Genomic DNA, 18919 nt, shown 5'->3' with positions numbered 1-18919 from the left:
CGAACAGGTCATTGCTTTCTAAATGGTACTCTTTTTAGGATAGGGAAACATCCGACAGGGTTGTGTGATTGGTGTAATGCTATGGAGACGGTTGAACATGTGCTTATTAGTTGTAGGAAGTATGTAAGTCACAGGAGAGTGATGAGGGTTGAAATGAGTGGTGGAAGGGAACTTAGGTTTGAAAAAGTGGTTAATCGGTTAACTCATGGTGAAGGGAAAGGGGTGGTTTTTCGTTTTTTGAGAAACACTCGGAAGTGAAGTAAGAATTAAAGCCAGGAGATGGCAGTAGTGCAACATCTTTGGATGCAAGCTGCCGTTAAACATGAAAGAAGAAGTTTATAGTAGATTGGAAGGCAAGTACAGTGGCTATGTGCAGGTGTACACGGATGGATCGAAAGATCCGGATAGTGAAGCAACTGGTTTGGCAGTGGTAGTTCCGGAATTAAATATCAAACTTGGGAAGAGAACATCAAACTTTTTGAGTGTGTATGCAGTAGAGCTGTATGCCATATTGATGGCCTTAGAATGGGTGGAAGGCAGCAGAGTTCCAAAAGTAATAATATGCACTGATTCATTGTCAGCTGTGTTAATTATAGAAAATGGGAATACAAGTAGTAATCAGACCATTCTGTATGAAGTTATGTTTGCTCACCATAGAGTGTGTGAGCAGGGCAAAAGTGTAGTAATGACACACCAGCTTATATAGGCATTATGGGGGATGAAAGAGCAGATAGAATGGCTAAGGAAGTTGTTAAAAGAGTAGACATTGAAGTACAGATACCATTATCTAAATCTGAGGGAAAGTGTATTGTTTGGAGTGAAAGTAGAAACTAAAGGGAGACGATTGTATAGGGTACAAAATACAGTAGAAGTTAAAAGAGATACAGGAATGAATAGGCGGGAGGAGATTGTCATGTGTAGAATAAGAACAGGGCATTGTTTCCTGAATGGCACTCCTTTTAGGATGGGGAACATTTAACGGGGCTGTGTAATTGGTGTGGTGTTAAGGAAACAATAGAGCATGTATTTCTTATCTGCAGAAGGTATGATAACCACAGGGGAATGATGAGGATAGAATTGGAAATTAGGGGGGAACTCAGGTTTGAAAAGGTGGTTGACTGGCTAGGATGTCATGAACGGAAAGGAGTGGTTCTTCGGTTTCTGAGAAGAACGGGGTTGTTTAAGAGGATTTAAAGAGCTAAGTGCAGTCTAAGTAACACCAGAGGGTGGCAGTAATGCAACCTCGATGGCTGCAAGCTGCCATTAAACTGGAAGAAGAAGAGGAGTTGGCAACACTGCTCGGTTTGGATGTTTGGCGCGAACCTATAAATGGCGAGAAGAAGACGCTAAAGACCGGAGGTTTCGTCTTTTAAAATTAAAATTGTGAGTATTTTGTTGGCAGTTTACTGTCTGGTTTGACTCAAAATGTTCAGATAACAAGCGAAATACAGCAGCCCTTTACAGGCGTACTTACGGGTGTAGCCATTCTCTAACCATCGACTGGCTAGTTAATGCACAACGGCTGGTATGCTTAGGTAGCTCGGTAGCTAGCTGTATTACAGCTGTATTATCATAGCCGTCAGTGCTATCGGTGTTTTGTCTTAAGCTCATATGCTTTCATTTGTTAGCTTTTAGTATTAGGTACAGGATCAGTTATATATTTTTGTAATATTGTGGATTCCTAGTCAAGTCTGTGTACAAATATTTTGTATTTGTATACAAAATATTTTGTGTACAGAATTTCTTAAGTAATTGTTAAGTCCAAATTGTTTTTATGATGTCGTGGAGGTTTTTGTCATATGAATTTAGAGGTGTTGTGGGGAGCAGGTCAAAGTGACCCTGTTAAGAAGAAGAGTCAGTAGATGCCATACAATACATGTGTAAGGGAGGCAGGTATAACAGTGAAGCTGGAAGGAGCAGAGATGGTGAAGCTAACTGAACGAAGAAGAAATGGCTCTGATGATGTTTTACAGGGAATGTTAAGAAATGCCAGATGAAATACTGAAGCTCTGGGGAAATCATTTCAGGGTTACGATTATGTGCATTTTGATTAGGTTTTTTTTTTGGGGGGGGGTTGTCAATAATGAACTGTGTTTTCAGTTTATGTTTATGTGTTATGCAGTGTTTTGAACTGATAATGTAGCTGACCAGAAAAAAATGCACATTAACCCAAGAATATCCTTAGTCTAGAAAAGTCAGAATTATGCTTTGCTGTATATTTTCCTTGCCTCATGTGCCTTCATCTAATCTTCTTTGATCTCCATTGTGTTGCTGCATGACTGACTAGCACAGTGTTGTGGGAAACAGGTTAAACATGTTAGACGGTGGACAGTTTGTGGAGGCCCTAGGCCGCCTGGGTTATCCTGGTTCATCATCACTGAAGGCCTCAGAGTTCGACTGGCTCTTTGACTGTGCTCCGGAGAACCTTCACTTCTTGCGGTTTGTCTGTCGGACTCTCAACCAGAGCAACGTCCTCACCCCAGAGGAGGCACGTGCCTTTCAGGAGCTACAAAATTCCGGCAAACCAATTTTAGATGAAACCGCCTTGAGTGAAGTTCTTAAAACCATTGGAAATTCAGATGGGAGCACTGGTAAGATCTTGGGGTCATCCTCTTCATCATCTATGTTTGCGGCAGAGGAGACTTTCCCTATAGAGGACTTGGAGGCAGAGCTCCAGGCCCTGCGTAAAGAGAAAGAATTGAAGCAGCGACGTTATAACAAGCTGCAGGTTGTCGCCACTTCCCGTGCAGATGTTGACCTGCGACTCACTGCAGAGCTGGAGAGCACTTCATGTAAGCTCAACGAGGCCAACTCTTCTATTGGAGCTGAGAATGCTGACACCAACACACTGTTACAAACCCTAACAGATGAGGTCAGCAATCTTGCATCATATTTTCCAGTTCAGCCAGAAGCCAAACCAAAGGGAAAAGACCCTCCTGTTTCCCAGAAGCCCACTTTTCTCCTCTCTCAGCTTCCCTTGGATCCATACCTGCATCAGGAGGAGCTCAACACTAAAGCACTTGCTGCCTTCACACAGAAACATTTTTTCCAGGGCATATCAGCCATTGTTGAGAGTTCCTGTTCTGAGCGTTTCCAGGTCCTTGACCTCAGTTCTTGTGATGATGGAAAAGAGGAGGAGACTGGGCACGAGGGAGAGGAGCGGCTGGTCGATCGCAGGAGGACTGAGATGGCCAGACTTCAGTGGTCTCATATTGTTGCTCAGCACCAACTGATGCAGGCTATGGCTGAGGAGAAGAGCGTCAGGGCTGGACTAGACTGGCTGTCAGACAAGTCTTCTCATACTAAGGTAAAGTAAACATGTTGTGACTGTTTGTCTTATTAATGCTTTGTCTTCCTCTATAAAGTGCTTTCTTACATCTGTCTTTATGCTACCAGAGCATTTCCACCTCCTCCTCACTACATGTGCGTGAGGTTGTGTCCAGAAAGGAGCTGCAGGCTGTGGAAGCGGAGCTTGAAGCTCTGCTTCATGGGCCAGTACCTGCTGCCCTGAGGGAGTCAGCCAGACTGCTTAATTTACCAGTAGTGAGGGGAGACCTGGCTTTGCAAGTGGCCAGGCAGGACTACTACACCTCCAGACAGAATCAGGTTAGCAGCATTTCCACTGATTATTACATTACGAGATTTTAATGTGAGATAATTCGTTCTCAGCCTGTCTCTCAGACAGGTAAGAGGTCAGGCCCAGATGTTGAAAAGCAATAATGGTGAAACTGAAAACTCATATAAACCACTAATGATATTCTTGATATCAGATCCTTGAAAACACAACATTTTTAAAGGCCATAGCCTTTAAAAATGCCCTGAACAAAACAGCTGAAACTTTAAGTTCACTTCAAAAAAAAAGGCAATGGTTGTAAGCTAGCATATTCGTAAGCATCATGTAAGTGCCATGTATTTGGTCCTTTGTCTGTCAACAGACACCTGTATTGTGGAAATTGCGTAAGATTTAAGAAAGTTGTGGAGCCACCGTTCCTTGTCATTACATGTCCTTTTAGGAATTGGAATCCATCAAACTAAATCAAGTGTAACACTGTCCACCCAGGTACGAGACTACTTGCTCCGTCAGAAAGCCTGTTTTGACTTGCTCCTACTGGCTCAGGAGATGGAGTTAAGAAGGTGGAAGATGTGTCAGAAGCACCTGGGTGATGTTAAAGGCAAGCTGAAAAAGGAAGGTGAAGAAGTGTCTCTCCGGATCAAGTCTCTGGCACATCCTGACCTGATAATTAACCCTAAACCCAACCCTATCATCAGCTCTAAAGATGCAGCTTTCAGCAGGTGAGAAGATTTGAACTCTATCTACTATAGGCTTTTGTTTTAGAGCTAGAATTATAGACAGAAAAAGCACGAGCCAAACACATAAATAATCATTTAAGTTCAGCCAGCTGTTGTAGTATGTTAATTTACTTTATTCTAAAATAGTTTTTATTAACAAGTTACAGTTTTACCACATGCACATTTGACAAACACTAGCTGCCCTTTCAGAAACTGGACAAACATGATTAAATGTACCCGTCGACATCAGTTCAACGTGTGTGTGTGTAAGTGTGTGTGTGTGTGTGTGTGTGTAAATGTAGATCTCCAGCCTTACAATTTTTATTTTCAAACTCTGCTAGAGTAGCTTTGCATTTTTAATGGTTCAAAATATCCTTTTATCTTTCACTGAATCTTGGTGCTGCCCCTCAGTTCATCTACTTTTAGCTCTTCCTTTGAGCCTTTTGATTAGGTCCCCCTCACCAACAGAAGGTTTGAGTATCAAACCTGAAACTCCATATATTTATTTATGTGTGCTTCACCCTAGCAGCTGTTAGGTGGCATTTTTCTTGTTTGCAGACCTAAGTCAGGAGTACAGACTCACCTCAGCACTCTGCTTTTGGCTTATGACCCTTTGGATCCTTGTTTAAATGCAGGCTGTATCACTTTGGAATAACTTGGTGTTATTTCCACCCTTTTTTTTACCCAGACTCCTTCAGATGCTTGACTATGATTCAGCCCACAGTCGATCAGAGCCTTTTCGAACATATGAAGCGTTGGACCAAGCTGCTAGTAATCTAGCAAACAACCTCCATTTGATCAAAGATGCTCTGGCTGGCGCTGGCGGTGAGCAGTGTTTCACAGCAGCTCGTCTTTATGGCGACTGTGAGTCGCTCCACAGGGCCTTGTACACTGAATTCCAGCAGCTGGTTTTGGGCCCGCAGGTACGTCTAACTGAGCAGGAGCTCCTTTGCCCCAGTGCACAGGTGGGTGTGTTTCCTTTCACTTTATAGTTTGAATAGGTAACGAAGGTGACAGAGTTCACTCAGCCCTTCATGTGAGTCAGATGATTTTTAGACCTTATACTTGACACAATTGGTGAATAACCTGGTAGCACGTTGTGTTTTCTGAATTTCTCCACACATGTTAAATTGTAAAGAAATACAGAGGAACCCCAACGTACGAAATTAATTAGTTCCCGACTCGTAAGTCGAAGCACCCATTGCGCGTTTTGACTGAGGCGATGCTGAACAATAGGCTATAGGCTAATTGCTAACTAGAACAACAATACGTCGTTCAAGTGGAACAGCGAAGCGCAAGTACGGAAGCCAAGGGGTTGTCACATGCTTCGGAGGGCATTGTAGGCTCAGCCAATCAGAGCCAGCGGATTTCGTTACTCGGGCATTTTGCCGTAACACGGGCAGAAATATTGCCGTCCAGTGCCTTCGTAACTTGAATTTTTGTAAATCGGGGTTCCACTGTACATTTGTTTGTTGGGCACAGAAGCACTGTGTAATAAATTGTTCACAAGAGGATCAGCTTTACTGCATGGCATGGGATTTAATATCAATGACTATTAGCCATTCATCTCTACTACATTTCAGCAGTTATAAGTTCAGCCTTCATACAAAGTGGACTTAAAAAAAAATCTGTTTTAAAATGTGAATGTGCACTTTTTAATGCTGCCATAGCATTAACGATATAGGCTCTGTGACAGTGATTCTCTTAATATTTTTAATAAACCAACTAATGTAAATTTACATAAATCTTTGCTTATTGTCCCACAACTGTAGTAAGCTGCATAGACGGGTTCATATGGTATTGTGTTTTTGGCCCTGCAGCGAGGCTTATAATGTAATTCAGTATTATTATCATTATTGTTATTATAAAACAAATGATTATTTAATTAATAATACTCCAGCTACAATTACTTATGTATCTGTTGTTTGTGTGGTCTGTGCTTATATCTTTGTTTCTCATTCACCCTCCATAATTTTCTATTTTATTTTTTCTCCAGGAGCTCACAGCGAAGCTCATGGAAGCAGAGTCTCAGCTGCAGAGTTTACATCAACTAATGCAAGAAATTCTGGGAGAAATTAAAACCAAGCGTTCTCAGCTGGAGCGTAATGCCCTCCTCAGGCGGGAGAGGGAATTGTACATCTACTTTCACTTGGATGCCCGACTGCTGCAGAAAATAGTTGAAGATCTGGAAAGGAAAATGTCTGCAAAGAGAGGGCAGCAGTAAAACTTCAGAGATTATTTACAGGCGGCTCAGGCACTCTCCGTGCTTGAGCTGAAAAAACAAAAATGATCTTTGCTGATAATCTAGTTTCATCTTTTTGTGTTGGAGATGGAGCTGTTTATATGGGATTCATTTGAATGTGTTTAATTCATGTAAACATTCATAAGTGAAAAGCATCCATGATTGTGTTGTTCAGTCTTGATGTTCAAAAATTCTTGTTTTGTTTTTTTTCTTTCGTCTCCAGTCATCAGTTAAATAAAGTGAAATACTATATTTCTGAAGTTTTGATTTTTATTATAAATGCCTTGTGATTGCTTCTCATTATTGTCAGTATACTTGGTGAAAGTTCCTGGAAAATGTTTTCTTTTTGTTTGTTTTCTGTTAAATATATTTTTTTAAACGCCAGTTTAAAGCTTGCCTGTTGATCACTGAAGAAGCTCTCTTCTTTGTCCTATTCAGGCATTTCATAGCTGAAGAATCAAAGCTCTGTGGGCCCAGTGGGAGAGCTAAGTTGTTCTGTTGGGGATGAGATGGAGTGGTCCAACAACAGATTGTACACAGGACCCCTGTCACGGGCAGCCCAGAAGGTCTTGGCTGCTCTGCGGGCCCAAAGTCTGCGTGGAGCCAGATGCAACCAAAACTACTCCAGCAATCGCAGACAAAGTCAGGCAGGTTAGAAGCACAGACAAGTTGAGCTTGTTGCAGTATGCCAGTGGTTCTCAAACTACAGACAGCATTGGGTCGCATGGATTAAGAGGGAAATAATATGTTCTAAACACACTGCAATAGGATTTATGAGGGGCGATTGTGGCTCAAGAGTTTGGAGTTCGCCTTGTAATCGGAAGGTTGCCGGTTCGAGCCCCGGCTTGGAAAGTCTCGGTCGTTGTGTCCTTGGGCAAGACACTTCACCCGTTGCCTACTGGTGGTGGTCAGAGGGCCCGGTGACGCCAGTGTCCGGCAGCCTCGCCTCTGTCAGTGCGTCCCAGGGTGGCTGTGGCTACAATGTAGCTTGCCATCACCAGGGTGTGACTGTGAGGGGCAATGGGGGGATGACTGGTTGTGTAAAGCACTTTGGGGTCCTTAGGGACCAGTAAAGCGCTATACAGATACAGGCTATTTACCATTTATCCGAGGGAGAAAAATCAGCTGAAGCTTTTGTGCTGACATTCATTTCAAGTTGGGGTTGCTTTTTATTGCTGCGGAATGACAAAATCTGGAGGTGAAGGCATAGCAGGAAAAGGTTGGGAACCACTTCATTAAAAATAATAAGAGGGGAAAAAATATAGAATTTATGTATGAATTTGAAACACAAGAAAACTCAGAGACTGAAGTTTTGTAAAAATACAACTTCTAGGAGGGCTGTTGCAAACTATTATTATAGATATCAGTGTTTTATAAGTTGCTGCTAAGTGCAGATGTGAAAAAGAATAAAGTAGGTCCCATCTCATTTAACATTTTACTGCTCAGTTTGCCTTGCATGCAAGTTATATAATGCTGTCTGTATTTAGTTCTGTGTTCTTTTGATGTGCTTGTGGTAGTGGAGATGTATAATTGCAGCCAGAGGGAGTCTTGGGCAGACAGCAGCTGGAGTCAGGAGGAGAGATGCACATATCAGTAAGTCTGATTAATGTTCAGATATCAGCTTTATCAACACCTCAACAAAATATTAAGCTGATCCTAATGATTATTACTCATCGTTATTGTGGAATACTGTGCGAAAGTCATGAGCCGCCCCTTATAAGTGGTCCTGAGCAATAGTTCAAAAGTTTTTCTTTGGCTGCTTTTTCACTCACTATCAGGGCAATACTTTTACTTATCTATTTTCAGAGGAATGTCTTTTAACCTAGAACCTGGCGTCCACATATGTGGACATCACATTTTGGGTTATTTAGACCAAAGTACTCAATTTTGCTCTACAAGGGCCTGATATCCACTTACGAGGACATGCTACTGTTCTATTGAAATTTTAAACGAATATCCTCATATGTGGCTCTCATTTTTCTTAGAAACAAAAATTAGTAAAAATAAATAAATCTGATAATTCTTTTATTTTTTACATTCATCAGGTCCCAATCAGCCAAAATATCAAAGAGAAATTAAAAATGCACGCTGTGGAAGAGTTCGGGTCTTAGGATTTTAAGGCACTGACTCATTCAAGCAATATACGTCACCAAACGAACAGATGAAGCAGTGTTGTTTCTACACATAACAGACCACTTAGCAACTTAGAAAATCCATTTCCATAGACCTTAATGGATCAATGAATCCAAATGTGAAATTTTTGGTTAAATTCGTCAATATTTGTGGAGGACAAGAGGAGATACAGCAGTGATTGTCTACAACCATCTGTAAGACATGATGGAGTAAAACATGATGCAGCCCTTATGGTTTGAGACTGCATTTCGGCAATCTTATGAAAATTCGTGGAACTATGAACACAGAATAGTACCACCAGATATCGATCCACCATGTAATGCCACCTGGGAAGCATCTGATTGCCAGCAGCTTCATTTTTTCAGCACGACAGTGATCTCAAACACATAAACGCTATCAGTCAGGGATTTGCCTCCCCATACACCAAACATTGACATTATTAAAGCAGTGTGGGATCATCTAAAAGCAGCCAAAAAGAGCTTTGAGTGTGCTTCAAGAAGCCTGGTGAACTACTCAAGGCTACTGAAAGAAAAGACAAAAGCTTGGGTAAGAGAGTTAAGCATGTGATGATGAATAAAGGTGGTCATACCAAATATTGATTTTCTAAGCTCATTAGAACTATGCTGTTACCTCATATACTGTGTTGCCATGGCTGTTTGCACATAATTCAATAAATCTCTGTATTTATTTCAAATTTCTCTGGCAAAATCTAAAGAAATGATGGGTGATACAAGACTTTGACCCAGTACTCTGTTTAATTCAAGATAAAAGAAATTGGTTTTCCATGTTGTGGTCCAGGCCCCAGGTGTCTTCCCTTTCCACCGCTCACTATAATTCCTCCAGTGAGAGGCAGAGCTCTCAGACCTTGGCCATCTATCAGTACTCACAGACACCAGACAGCTCCATGTCATCTCAGGCTTCCTGTTCTGCCTCCTCCTACTGGGATTTCTCTCTCCAAATGCAGACTGAAGCCTATTATCAGTACTCACAGACATATTCCCACAGAAAGTGCTCTGAACCCCCTGCTTACAAGTCCAGCCAGTCTCTGTCATTTTCTCAGCATGAGGTTCCTGAGACGCCAGCAACTTTCTGTCATGGAGACAGATATACCCTGTCCTTCCAAATACCAGAGAGGCTCTCTGAACATGAAACTACACCACGGAAAAAGTAAGAGACAAAGCAAATAAACATGCAGTTTTATTGCAGAGACTACTTATGTTTAAAGGAATCCCAAAATATATTAACACTGCTTTAGGAATTGCGCTTTGATATATTAAAACTATGCAAATTCGGGTGATATTAAGAGAGACATACGTTTAGCATGTATTGACACTGTTCTGGTGCTGATGCTTGGCAGGATGGATTTTAAAAAATTGTTTGCTTATTTTCTTTTCACTTGTAGCTCAACAAAAGAAATCAGACCACCTTTCATAGTGAATATATTTCCAGACGATGAAGCTCCTGACATCATGCTTCCAACAACAGAGCAATCTAATTGTCATAAAGAGGAGCCTGCTGCAGTTTGTCATCCAGTATCGTCGTGCCTTAAAATATATGAAGGGAGAGAAAGCAGGGCATCAGGTGCACAGACAGAAAAGGTTGGTAAAGACAGCTGGCATATTGCCACAAAACTACAAGACACCAGAGCTCCAGGAAGTCGATTAAAATGGAAGCAGCCTCTATCTGACCCCACTGAAGCAGCCAGTGGTGGAGCAGGAGACAGAGTTGTGCTATACCAGCAGTCAGAATCTGAAACAATCAACACTGGAAGGGCACATCTACCTCCTAGTGTCTTTATTACAAGACAGGAGAACTGTTGTGATGCACATTTGCCCAAGTTGATGAGAAATATAGTTGGGAAGGAAGATGAGGTGCTGATAGCAGATACAGAACATATCACTGAGCTGGGAACCAGACAGATTTCAAACATATGCCGTGAAATTCAAAACGCAGTAAATGAAGCTGCAAGGAAAGAGAGAGAAAATCGAGATGTGAGTGCACTTCACGCAAAAGGATCTGCCTATGAAATGGAGCGAGTTGTGCCTGTGAGAACCATTGAAGACACCACAGTTAAAAGCCATTTGAACTCATTAGACATCAGAGACGATTTTGTTGACAGCGGCACTAAAAGTGAAACACGTGGGGAGAATGAAGAAAATGGTTTAGAATATATAGTCAGTGCCTCTGAAGTCAATACTGAACACTCCCTTGATACTGAGAATAAAGCAACAACAGTTGAACATGAATATCCACAAAAGATCTCCATATCTTTAGGAAGTGGACTCCAGGATGTGAGCCACTGCTACACTGAAAAGCCTCAGAACAAGGATCAGATTGGGACCAACACAGCAGAGAACGACCACACTCAGGAGCAGTCTGAGGCCAGGAGCGTCAGCCTCCAGGACAACAGCGCTGAAAACATAGAAAAGACAGAGGTGATGGAGGCCAAAATGGAAGCTACATTTCAGAATAAAACAATGGCAAACACTAATCATCAGATGGCGCAGGGACAGTGTGAGACACATGATGGAAAACTTGCAGAGTTTCTCGGAATGGACACTGAAGAGGGAAAAGGGGGAGAAGACAGAGAGGCAGAGGAAGTGGCAGCTGTGGACAGTGATGTTGACAATAAATCTGCAGGTAAGTGTGTTGCTAGTGATGTTTCTGTAATATGATTATCCTGACATTGAATGGGGTTTACTTATATTGGGTTTACCACCGATTTCTACCTTCATAATGGCTAATTTGAATAGGTTAATTCAAGGTTTACGATTGTTATGCTCAAAAGAGTGGCAATCACAAGATTAGTCCAGTCAGGAACAGTATAGTCAAAAGAAGAGAGATATTTCCATTTGGGTTAATATTTGTTGTACTAAATGGAGGCAGGAGGAGCAGCAACGTAAACCGAGCACAGATCATAGTACGCTACAGTGACAACACTTACATATCAGATATTAGGCAGACACAGATTGAAAGCAGGAGCTGGTGTGGAGATGGGTTGTAAAGTGACTTGTAGATACACAGTAACTATACAGACTAAAGCAGCTTAAATAGCATGTCCTATTTGTTACAATTGGAAGTATAACGGAGGATTAGGTGATGTCTCAGGTGGAGTTTTGGCTAGCCTGAAATAAAACTATGCTTGATTTTTATAATCACTATCAGTGACACTGTCATATCTGTTGAATATGTTTGTTTCCCCTAAAACTCACCCCAGAGAGTGTGCGTTTAGATTTTGAAGGGCCCTGAAGAGACTGTAAAGTATACGTTTGTATAACATCACACAAACAATATTTGACATGTAATTAAAACGAAAGAAGTTCATTTCTCAGTTCTATAGAGTGTCTGCCGTATGATTTAACCTGGAAAAAATGAGATTAAAATAAAACTTGGGCTGTTTTAGCTATGGTTGGATTAGAAAAAGCAACTCTAGGGGGTGCTAAAGCTCGTAAAGTTGTGTCAGACATCAGTTCCAGTGGCTCTCAGCCATTTTTCTTTCTTTGATTTGGCACTGATGACATGGCAGGGCTGAAGAGACTCAGCACTGACGGGAGACTTTGTGCCTGCTCACATTACAGCTGCATGAAGGTGCTTGAGTCTCAGCTGCAGAGACAATGCCGAGTCAAGACCCATTGTACACACACGCACACACACACACACACACACACACACACACACAGGCACAAACACTCTCGAACAAATTGGAAGTTGTGTCGTAGCAAAACGTCAGCTTGATCTTAGCTAAGATTTATAGTGTTGCCTGACCTTGTCCTATCACACACTGCTGAGGTGCCACACACACTGTGTAAGCATCCATACATGCTGCCTCAAACATGCTTACATAACAGAACTGATTTATTGATTGAGGACTGACTTGAAAAGTGATGAACAGATGAAAAATGCTCTAACATCCTCTTCTAGGGAACTCAGAGGGAGAAAGGGCTGCTATGCCAACATTGTCCCAGGAGTGTGGGGCTAATGGGTCGGGGATTAGAGCTGCCCGTCTCAGTAGCAGCCAGCAGCAGCATGACAATGCAAAAGTAAGTTTCATAAGAGAAATGTTGCAAAATTCCAAAAACTGCTTTACATTGCAACCCTAAGTAATGCTCATAGGGCATAAATGCTGAGCTTAATTTATGCCTACTTAGCTCACATAATCAGTAAGATGGGAAGAGGACATGAAGTGTTTTGCCCATAACAAATCCGCTTTGACACTTCAGTTGGGTAGAAAGTGTACTTGCTAAGCTTTGTTGTCACTTGCAGTCTTTTACTTGTCCTTTTTCTTATACGTTTAACTGATGTGTCTTTATTTCCCCGTTTCTTCCGCTTATCTCTGCCTCTGCTTTTTTCACTGAAAAACTAAGAAGTCCTAAAATTTAAATACGTGCTTTCAGGTTAGACCAAGGCTGCTGTGTCTCTCATTTACATAGATATAAATGTAGCTAGTGTGAAATAAGAGTTTTGTCAGCAGCACTGCAGCACACAACAAGTAATGGGTCTCCACTGAGTCATAAAGACCCGACAGAGTCGTAGTCCATGATACATATTAGCAGAAAAAGGAGAGCAAACTGCAGCGAGAAAGTGCTATAAAGGGAGTAAGGGAGGTGGTTGGATGGATGCATGGAATGTGGAAGAGCTAATGAGAAGGATGCAGCAGGAGAAGGAGAGAAAAAGAGGGCAGGACTTTACTGTATTGCTACAATCAGCAGCAGACACAGCAGTCCATTCTCCCTCTCTCTTTTCACTCTCTCCATATGCACCAGTACTGGGCTATGGGCCACGGTCTGCCTGGGTTTTCTATCTATATCCTGTAGCACAGCACCCATGAGGGGGGTTCATGACTTTGTCAGCAGGAAAACGGGTTGTGTTTACAGGGAAATGAATGAAGTCTCTCCTCAGGGAGCTGAATCACAGGAATTCCTACCTCCCGGGTAGACAGCCAACAACCTGCAGAATTATGCACATAAATACAGTCACATATCATCTCTGAAAATCCTCAGAAATACCCATCTCTCTATCGCTTGTCAAGACTTCAAAGAACATTTGCACACCTGGTGCTTTTGGATAAAAAGAAATGAGTTAGAGATATGAATAATATACATTTTTTAAAGATGCCATTAAAGTTACAGGGAGGGGAGATTGTACTTGTGGTAGATGGGACTTGGGGATCATAACAGTTTTGATGTTATGATCATTTGTACTGATATATTGACTTCAGCGTATTCACATTGTATTTTTTTGCGTTGAACTTTATAGATGTAGTTTTCAGGAATAGTTCTCGAGGCTTCTTGAAGGACATTCAAACCTCAGCATCTTTGGATGTTCTGGATGTTGGATGTTCTCAAGATGATCCCACACTGCTTCAGTAACGTTAAGGTCCAGGCTCTGGGGAAGCCAATGACTGAGCGTGTTCCTTAAATGTCAAAGTTGGGTTTGTCACTCCGTAAGACCTTAGATTTTCACTATTTTCAGTCCAGTTCTTGTATACTTTGACAGACCACAAACTCTTCTCCCTGTTTTTGTTCTTTAAGAACAGCTTTTTGGCAGTTGCTCTTCCACTGAGACCATTTCTGATGCAGCTTCAGTGACCAGTAGATAGATCAGCTGAAGGATCTCTCAGCTTCTGTGGCAGGTCTTTGCATGTCAGGATATGCCAAGTTTCTCAGCTTTTTATTATCTTGTTGGTGAAAAAATACTATTTTTAAAAGCATTTTTCATCAGTTCCAGTGAAAAAATTGAACAAATACCTTTTTGTGACAGGCTGCACATATCAAAAAGAGCCTAAAGATGCAGTTTCATTCTAATTTGTTCATCATGTGTAGACAAAGCCGACTCTTTATGCTTAAATTAATGATACTTGGCTTAATACACAAATAAAGAAACTTGGTCAGTTACAAGGACTAGGCTGAAAATATGTGAAAAAGCAGCCAAAGAAAAACTTTGGGAGACCTTCAGAAAGCCTGGAGAACTATTGCTCAAGACCTCTTTAAAAAGTTACAAGAAAGTCTGGCTCCTTGGAAGGAAAATATAAAGAAATGAAGAGTGACACAAGTTTTGCACCGCACTATTTAAATATAGACGATAAATACTGTATATTTATTATATGTATGCTGCATGCAATTCAGCTCTGGTACATTAAACCCTTTTTAATGTAACTATTTATAGTCAAACAATCATCGTCATTCAGCCAAAGAAGCAAAGTAGAGCTGCTATTATTGTGTCTGCTTTTTTGACCCTGTCCCAGCTTCAGGCAGGTTTGTCAGACAGTATCGCGGCTGTGTTTCTGTCTGGGACACAGTGCTCAGGGCTGACTTTCACATCCTTTTTTCTTTGGCTTCTCTCCTCTTACCCGTTTACTTTTCAGGCCTTCTTTTTTATGCTCTCTCTCACAAACTGTGTGATCCTGCTACGTCAAAGCGCGAATGGGAATAATTAAATTACGTTTCTATTCTAAGTGCTAAAACAAATCATGTCCAACTAGAAGTTTTTATTTCATTCACTTCAGTCCTCTAAGTAGTGAAGTATTGATGTTCTGTGTAACAAAACCTGCAGGGACAGCGGGAGTCTATTTCAAGTGCCTGCTTCTTTTTTTCTGTGTCCTTTGTCGCTCTCTGCACATTATTCACCTTTTTTGTTGCTTAGACCACTAATGGAAGCACCAGAGGGAGTAGCTCGAGCTTGGTACTGGCCCCAACAATCACTGTTGCGCCTGGACAAAACCTCTTCTCAGTGCAGGAATTGACTTCAGCTGTTGTAGCACCGAAGAAAGAAAATCGAAAACTAAAAAATTCTCCAAGTCATCCTTGCATGAAACTTTCCTTCCCCCTAAAGAGGAAACGTGAAGCATGTCAGCACGAAAACACTGACCCTCCTGCCAAAATCAGCCTAAGCAGATGCCCTCCAAAATGGGAGCCTCCTCGATCCTCACAAGAGAAACCAAGGGAAGGAAGAGTTAGGGAGTCAAAGAGTGCCAGAGAACCACAGGGGAAAGCAAGTCCTTCACATGAAACAAGAGCAGCGTCTGGGGCGTGTACACATCTAGATGCCTCAAACCCAACTCAGCAAAACAGGCAGAATAAAATGGAAAAACTATCAAGGGAATTACCAGGGAAGGCTTCCATTCACCCCCCACTTTCCAAACCACGCAAACCCAAGCAAGCTGCATGTGAAACCAACCCCACCACAAGTGGGCCCAAAGGTTTCCAAAAACTAGTTAGGAACAGTGAGCCGCCGACCCAATCCAAAGCTGGCTGTCTGGCTGCAAGCTTGACATGTGACCCTAGAGTAAAGTACTCTGGAAAACTTAAACCAGATGAGAAGGTGCAGATGCTTGAGATCGCTGGGCAGGCTAAGGTGTTGGTGCTAACAATGGTGTACCAAGATGGAAGCACTCAGTTAGACGCAGAACAGGTAAGGACGCAAAATGTTTATGATCTACGCAGTCATTAGTATGAAATAACATAAATACGTTAAGATAAATTAGGATTTGTGAACTTGAGACACATTATTTGATTGCGGGTAACTTTTATTATCTTATAGATCAGGTCCTTAATGCTGATTGGCTAAAGTCTTCAAGCTCACTTCTGCATTCTCATGCACCAAACCTCAGATTGCTGAAGGTTGCATTAATTAAGAAAACCAAAACTGCATCAGTCAGCTAACGTTTACATCTTTAGCGGCTCAGAAAACTGGCTGAAGCGTGCCCTGTGCCTTTCATCACAGTGTAAACTGTATACTCTTGTTGTTTGCTTCATCATTAACTTGCAGCCCCTGTGCTCTTGTAATTCTGCTCTTTGTTCCCTGATATAGAAGCTCACTCCACCAGCGTGTGGCCTCCTCATACTAATGAAGAACGAACTGGACTGCAGCACGCCGGAGGGTGCGCTCGGCCCAAACGACACTCTGGTCTACTTAAAACTAGAACACACACCTGCATGGGCCCAACAACAAGTCCATCAGAGCCAGCAGCTCTTTACTAGGTCTGTGCTTCTATATATGTGTGTCTAATCGAGATCCACATTCGCAAGTGTTTGATACTAAAGCAGGAGTACTTAAAGGTGTGTGTGTCCCACAGAGATATGCTGCTACAGGTGCTATCGAGATCTCAACTGGTGGTGTGCTATAAATCCAAGGATTTGCTTCGTACAGTTCTGCAGTTTTACAGACGAGACCTCAGCTGGAAACAAGGCATGACACAAAAATAAAAACAGTTTCCCTAAAGACCTTCACGCATGTACACCTGCTTCTAGCTGTTTATGCACAACACTGCTTTGCAAATTCATTGTCAACATCCACATTTATCAAAGACTTAAGTAATGCCCCTATCTGTTTCTTTATTCCACGTAGTCTAGTGTCAGTAAACCATCCAAGCCACAAACAGCTGGTAGAAAATTAGAGCTTTATTCAACAAACATAGTAAAAACACATTATGGAAGCAAGGCAGCGTGGCGCTGTTGGAAAATGTTTCCATTAAAGTAGCAGGAGTCATGAAAAACATACACTGGACACTTAGATGCTTGCACACGACTCCTACAGCAAACATATTTGGTCATATACAACGTGAACACATCCCATATTTTATTGGTGTGACTTTATATTCATATGCCAGTCCCTGATCAGTGTGGAGGAAACCAAATGCTGCTCATTATCATGATGAGCTTTTCTCCCTATGCAGTGGCAGGCTGTCATATCCAGGACCCACAGGTGTCAGGGTGGCTGCTGGATCCCACAGACCCGTCCTCCTGCTATCAGGAGCTTCTCCATAAATACTGCAAAAGACCCCACACATTACCTGCCCTGGGTGCCCAGAAAGTAAGCTTAAGTCTAAATTGGCATTTGTTACACTTGACTGCTAAGTAACGTTTCTATAGGACAAATTCTTAGAGCTGGAAGTCTTGTAAGCAGCGTTTTTGGGACTACAGCATCTAATTATTGAAAAATTTAAGGTCCACTGGAGTGCTGCAAACCTGCTTGGATCTGGACTGAAGAAAATCCACACGCCCTATATTTATGAAGAAAGTTTGAATAGTAGAAAATAAAAACAAGGACTTTAAAACAGATCTGTGTACAACTTTTATGAAACATGAACAAGCTAAAATGAGCCTGAGAGAAACTCCTTTGGACATATTCAACAAAAGCAGTTTTCTGGTAAGCTCTCTGCTCAGTGAAGAAGATATGAAGGGGGCTGAGTTATATTATGGGGCTGTTTTACTGGGTGGGGTGCATTAACTCATTAAAGGTGTTATACAGTGATGCTATTGCAATCCTGGCTCCTTTTACAGTATAATAACCCACCACGTACATCTTAAACTGTAACATCAGTTTGTTCTGAGGCTGCTCGCTGTGTGTGCTGATCAATCTGAAGAGAAGAATCTGACTGTAGTACAGCACCTGTGTGTGTGTAACATAGAATAGGTCAATTCAGGACTCTGTGCGGACGTCCACGTGTCTGTCAGTTTTTTGTAACTCCATCTCTCAAGCAGACAAATCATGTTGAAAAGGGACATTAAGAATGAGTACGACGAGGGCACCTGCAAACAATTATAATCCTGTTCCTATCAAACTGAACAAAACTGCATCAAGGACGCTGGACCAGACTTCTGGCTATGGATTGTGGAAGGCTGATTAAGAGCCACAAAAGTGTGCGATTGCAGTGATTGCCTCAAGACGTTTGTGCCACGAAATGTCAGGTCTCGATATTTTTGCCCATTTCATTTTCACGTGAAAATTAAAAGCTCTGTTTTGTTAAATGTCGAATAGAAAAGAAGGTGATGCTAGTTATACTCTCTGACACCAAAGGATTTCAGCAGACAGTTGATGTTTTCATGTTTTTGGTGTTGTTTTTTTAACTGAAAAGATACTAATTTTAACTATAGAAGAAACCATGACTCACGAAGTACTTCTACACAACAAAACCTGAATCATGTTCCTCCTCCCTTTTCTTTTTTCTCTCTTTGTTTGTGTCTCTCTCAGGTTTCTCAGATTATCTCAGGTCTCTGTTGGCTCTACAGGCTTAATATGAAGCTATGCTCTGAGCTACATGTAGGCAAATGCTCACATACAAACATGCACACACACACACACACACACACACACACCAACAGATTACCTAACTGATAATTTGTGTGTCCAGAGCCAAGGGCTGTGGCAGCTCTACTATGATATGGAGCTGAACATGATCCCTGTTCTGGCAGGTGAGCACTGCTTTACTTTTTTCCCTCCAGACACTCAGAATTGTTTTAAAATACAACGAAA

General features: G+C 41.8%; 2 protein-coding genes across 5 annotated transcripts in view; both read left to right on the top strand.

Moving 5' to 3' along the window:
* Window positions 1-1213: 1213 nt before the first annotated feature.
* On the top strand, window positions 1214-6940 carry LOC102304941 (HAUS augmin-like complex, subunit 3). Of its 4 annotated transcripts, none has more exons than XM_042212713.1 (6): window positions 1214-1383; window positions 2308-3307; window positions 3397-3606; window positions 4061-4293; window positions 4979-5255; window positions 6287-6940. In XM_042212713.1, exons 2-6 carry the CDS (start codon window positions 2315-2317, stop codon window positions 6512-6514), a joined length of 1941 nt encoding a protein of 646 aa, XP_042068647.1. In that variant the 5' UTR covers window positions 1214-1383; window positions 2308-2314; the 3' UTR covers window positions 6515-6940. The 4 variants fall into 4 exon arrangements, with proteins under 4 accessions (XP_042068647.1, XP_042068646.1, XP_005944645.1 ...); XM_042212712.1 differs by having other exon boundaries at window positions 2293-3307; XM_005944583.2 differs by having other exon boundaries at window positions 2288-3307; window positions 4979-5213.
* Window positions 6941-7590: 650 nt separating this feature from the next.
* Window positions 7591-18919, top strand: part of poln (polymerase (DNA directed) nu) — a 75647-nt gene continuing 64318 nt past the window's right edge. The window contains exons 1-9 of the mRNA XM_042212710.1: window positions 7591-8125; window positions 9464-9832; window positions 10068-11305; window positions 12587-12705; window positions 15308-16075; window positions 16475-16644; window positions 16740-16852; window positions 17340-17476; window positions 18638-18706. Of these exons, the coding sequence (XP_042068644.1) occupies window positions 8055-8125; window positions 9464-9832; window positions 10068-11305; window positions 12587-12705; window positions 15308-16075; window positions 16475-16644; window positions 16740-16852; window positions 17340-17476; window positions 18638-18706 (3054 nt within the window). The 5' untranslated portion in view covers window positions 7591-8054. The remainder of the gene's footprint in view (window positions 8126-9463; window positions 9833-10067; window positions 11306-12586; window positions 12706-15307; window positions 16076-16474; window positions 16645-16739; window positions 16853-17339; window positions 17477-18637; window positions 18707-18919) is intronic.

This window comes from Haplochromis burtoni, unplaced genomic scaffold, assembly GCF_018398535.1.
Source record: "Haplochromis burtoni strain Fernald_Lab_line unplaced genomic scaffold, NCSU_Asbu1 Contig_388, whole genome shotgun sequence".
Lineage (NCBI taxonomy): Eukaryota > Metazoa > Chordata > Actinopteri > Cichliformes > Cichlidae > Haplochromis > Haplochromis burtoni.
The sequence above is the reverse complement of the archived record's forward strand: the minus strand, read 5'-3'. Positions and strand labels throughout refer to the sequence as shown.

Excerpts from the sequence above, each read along its gene's own strand:
- LOC102304941 (XM_042212713.1), top strand. The coding sequence starts at position 2,315 with ATGTTAGACGGTGGACAGTTTGTGGAGGCCCTAGGCCGCCTGGGTTAT. Across the intron at positions 3,308-3,396 it reads ACAAGTCTTCTCATACTAAG|AGCATTTCCACCTCCTCCTC; the intron begins GTAAAGTAAACA and ends TTATGCTACCAG. Across the intron at positions 5,256-6,286 it reads TCCTTTGCCCCAGTGCACAG|GAGCTCACAGCGAAGCTCAT; the intron begins GTGGGTGTGTTT and ends TTTTTTCTCCAG.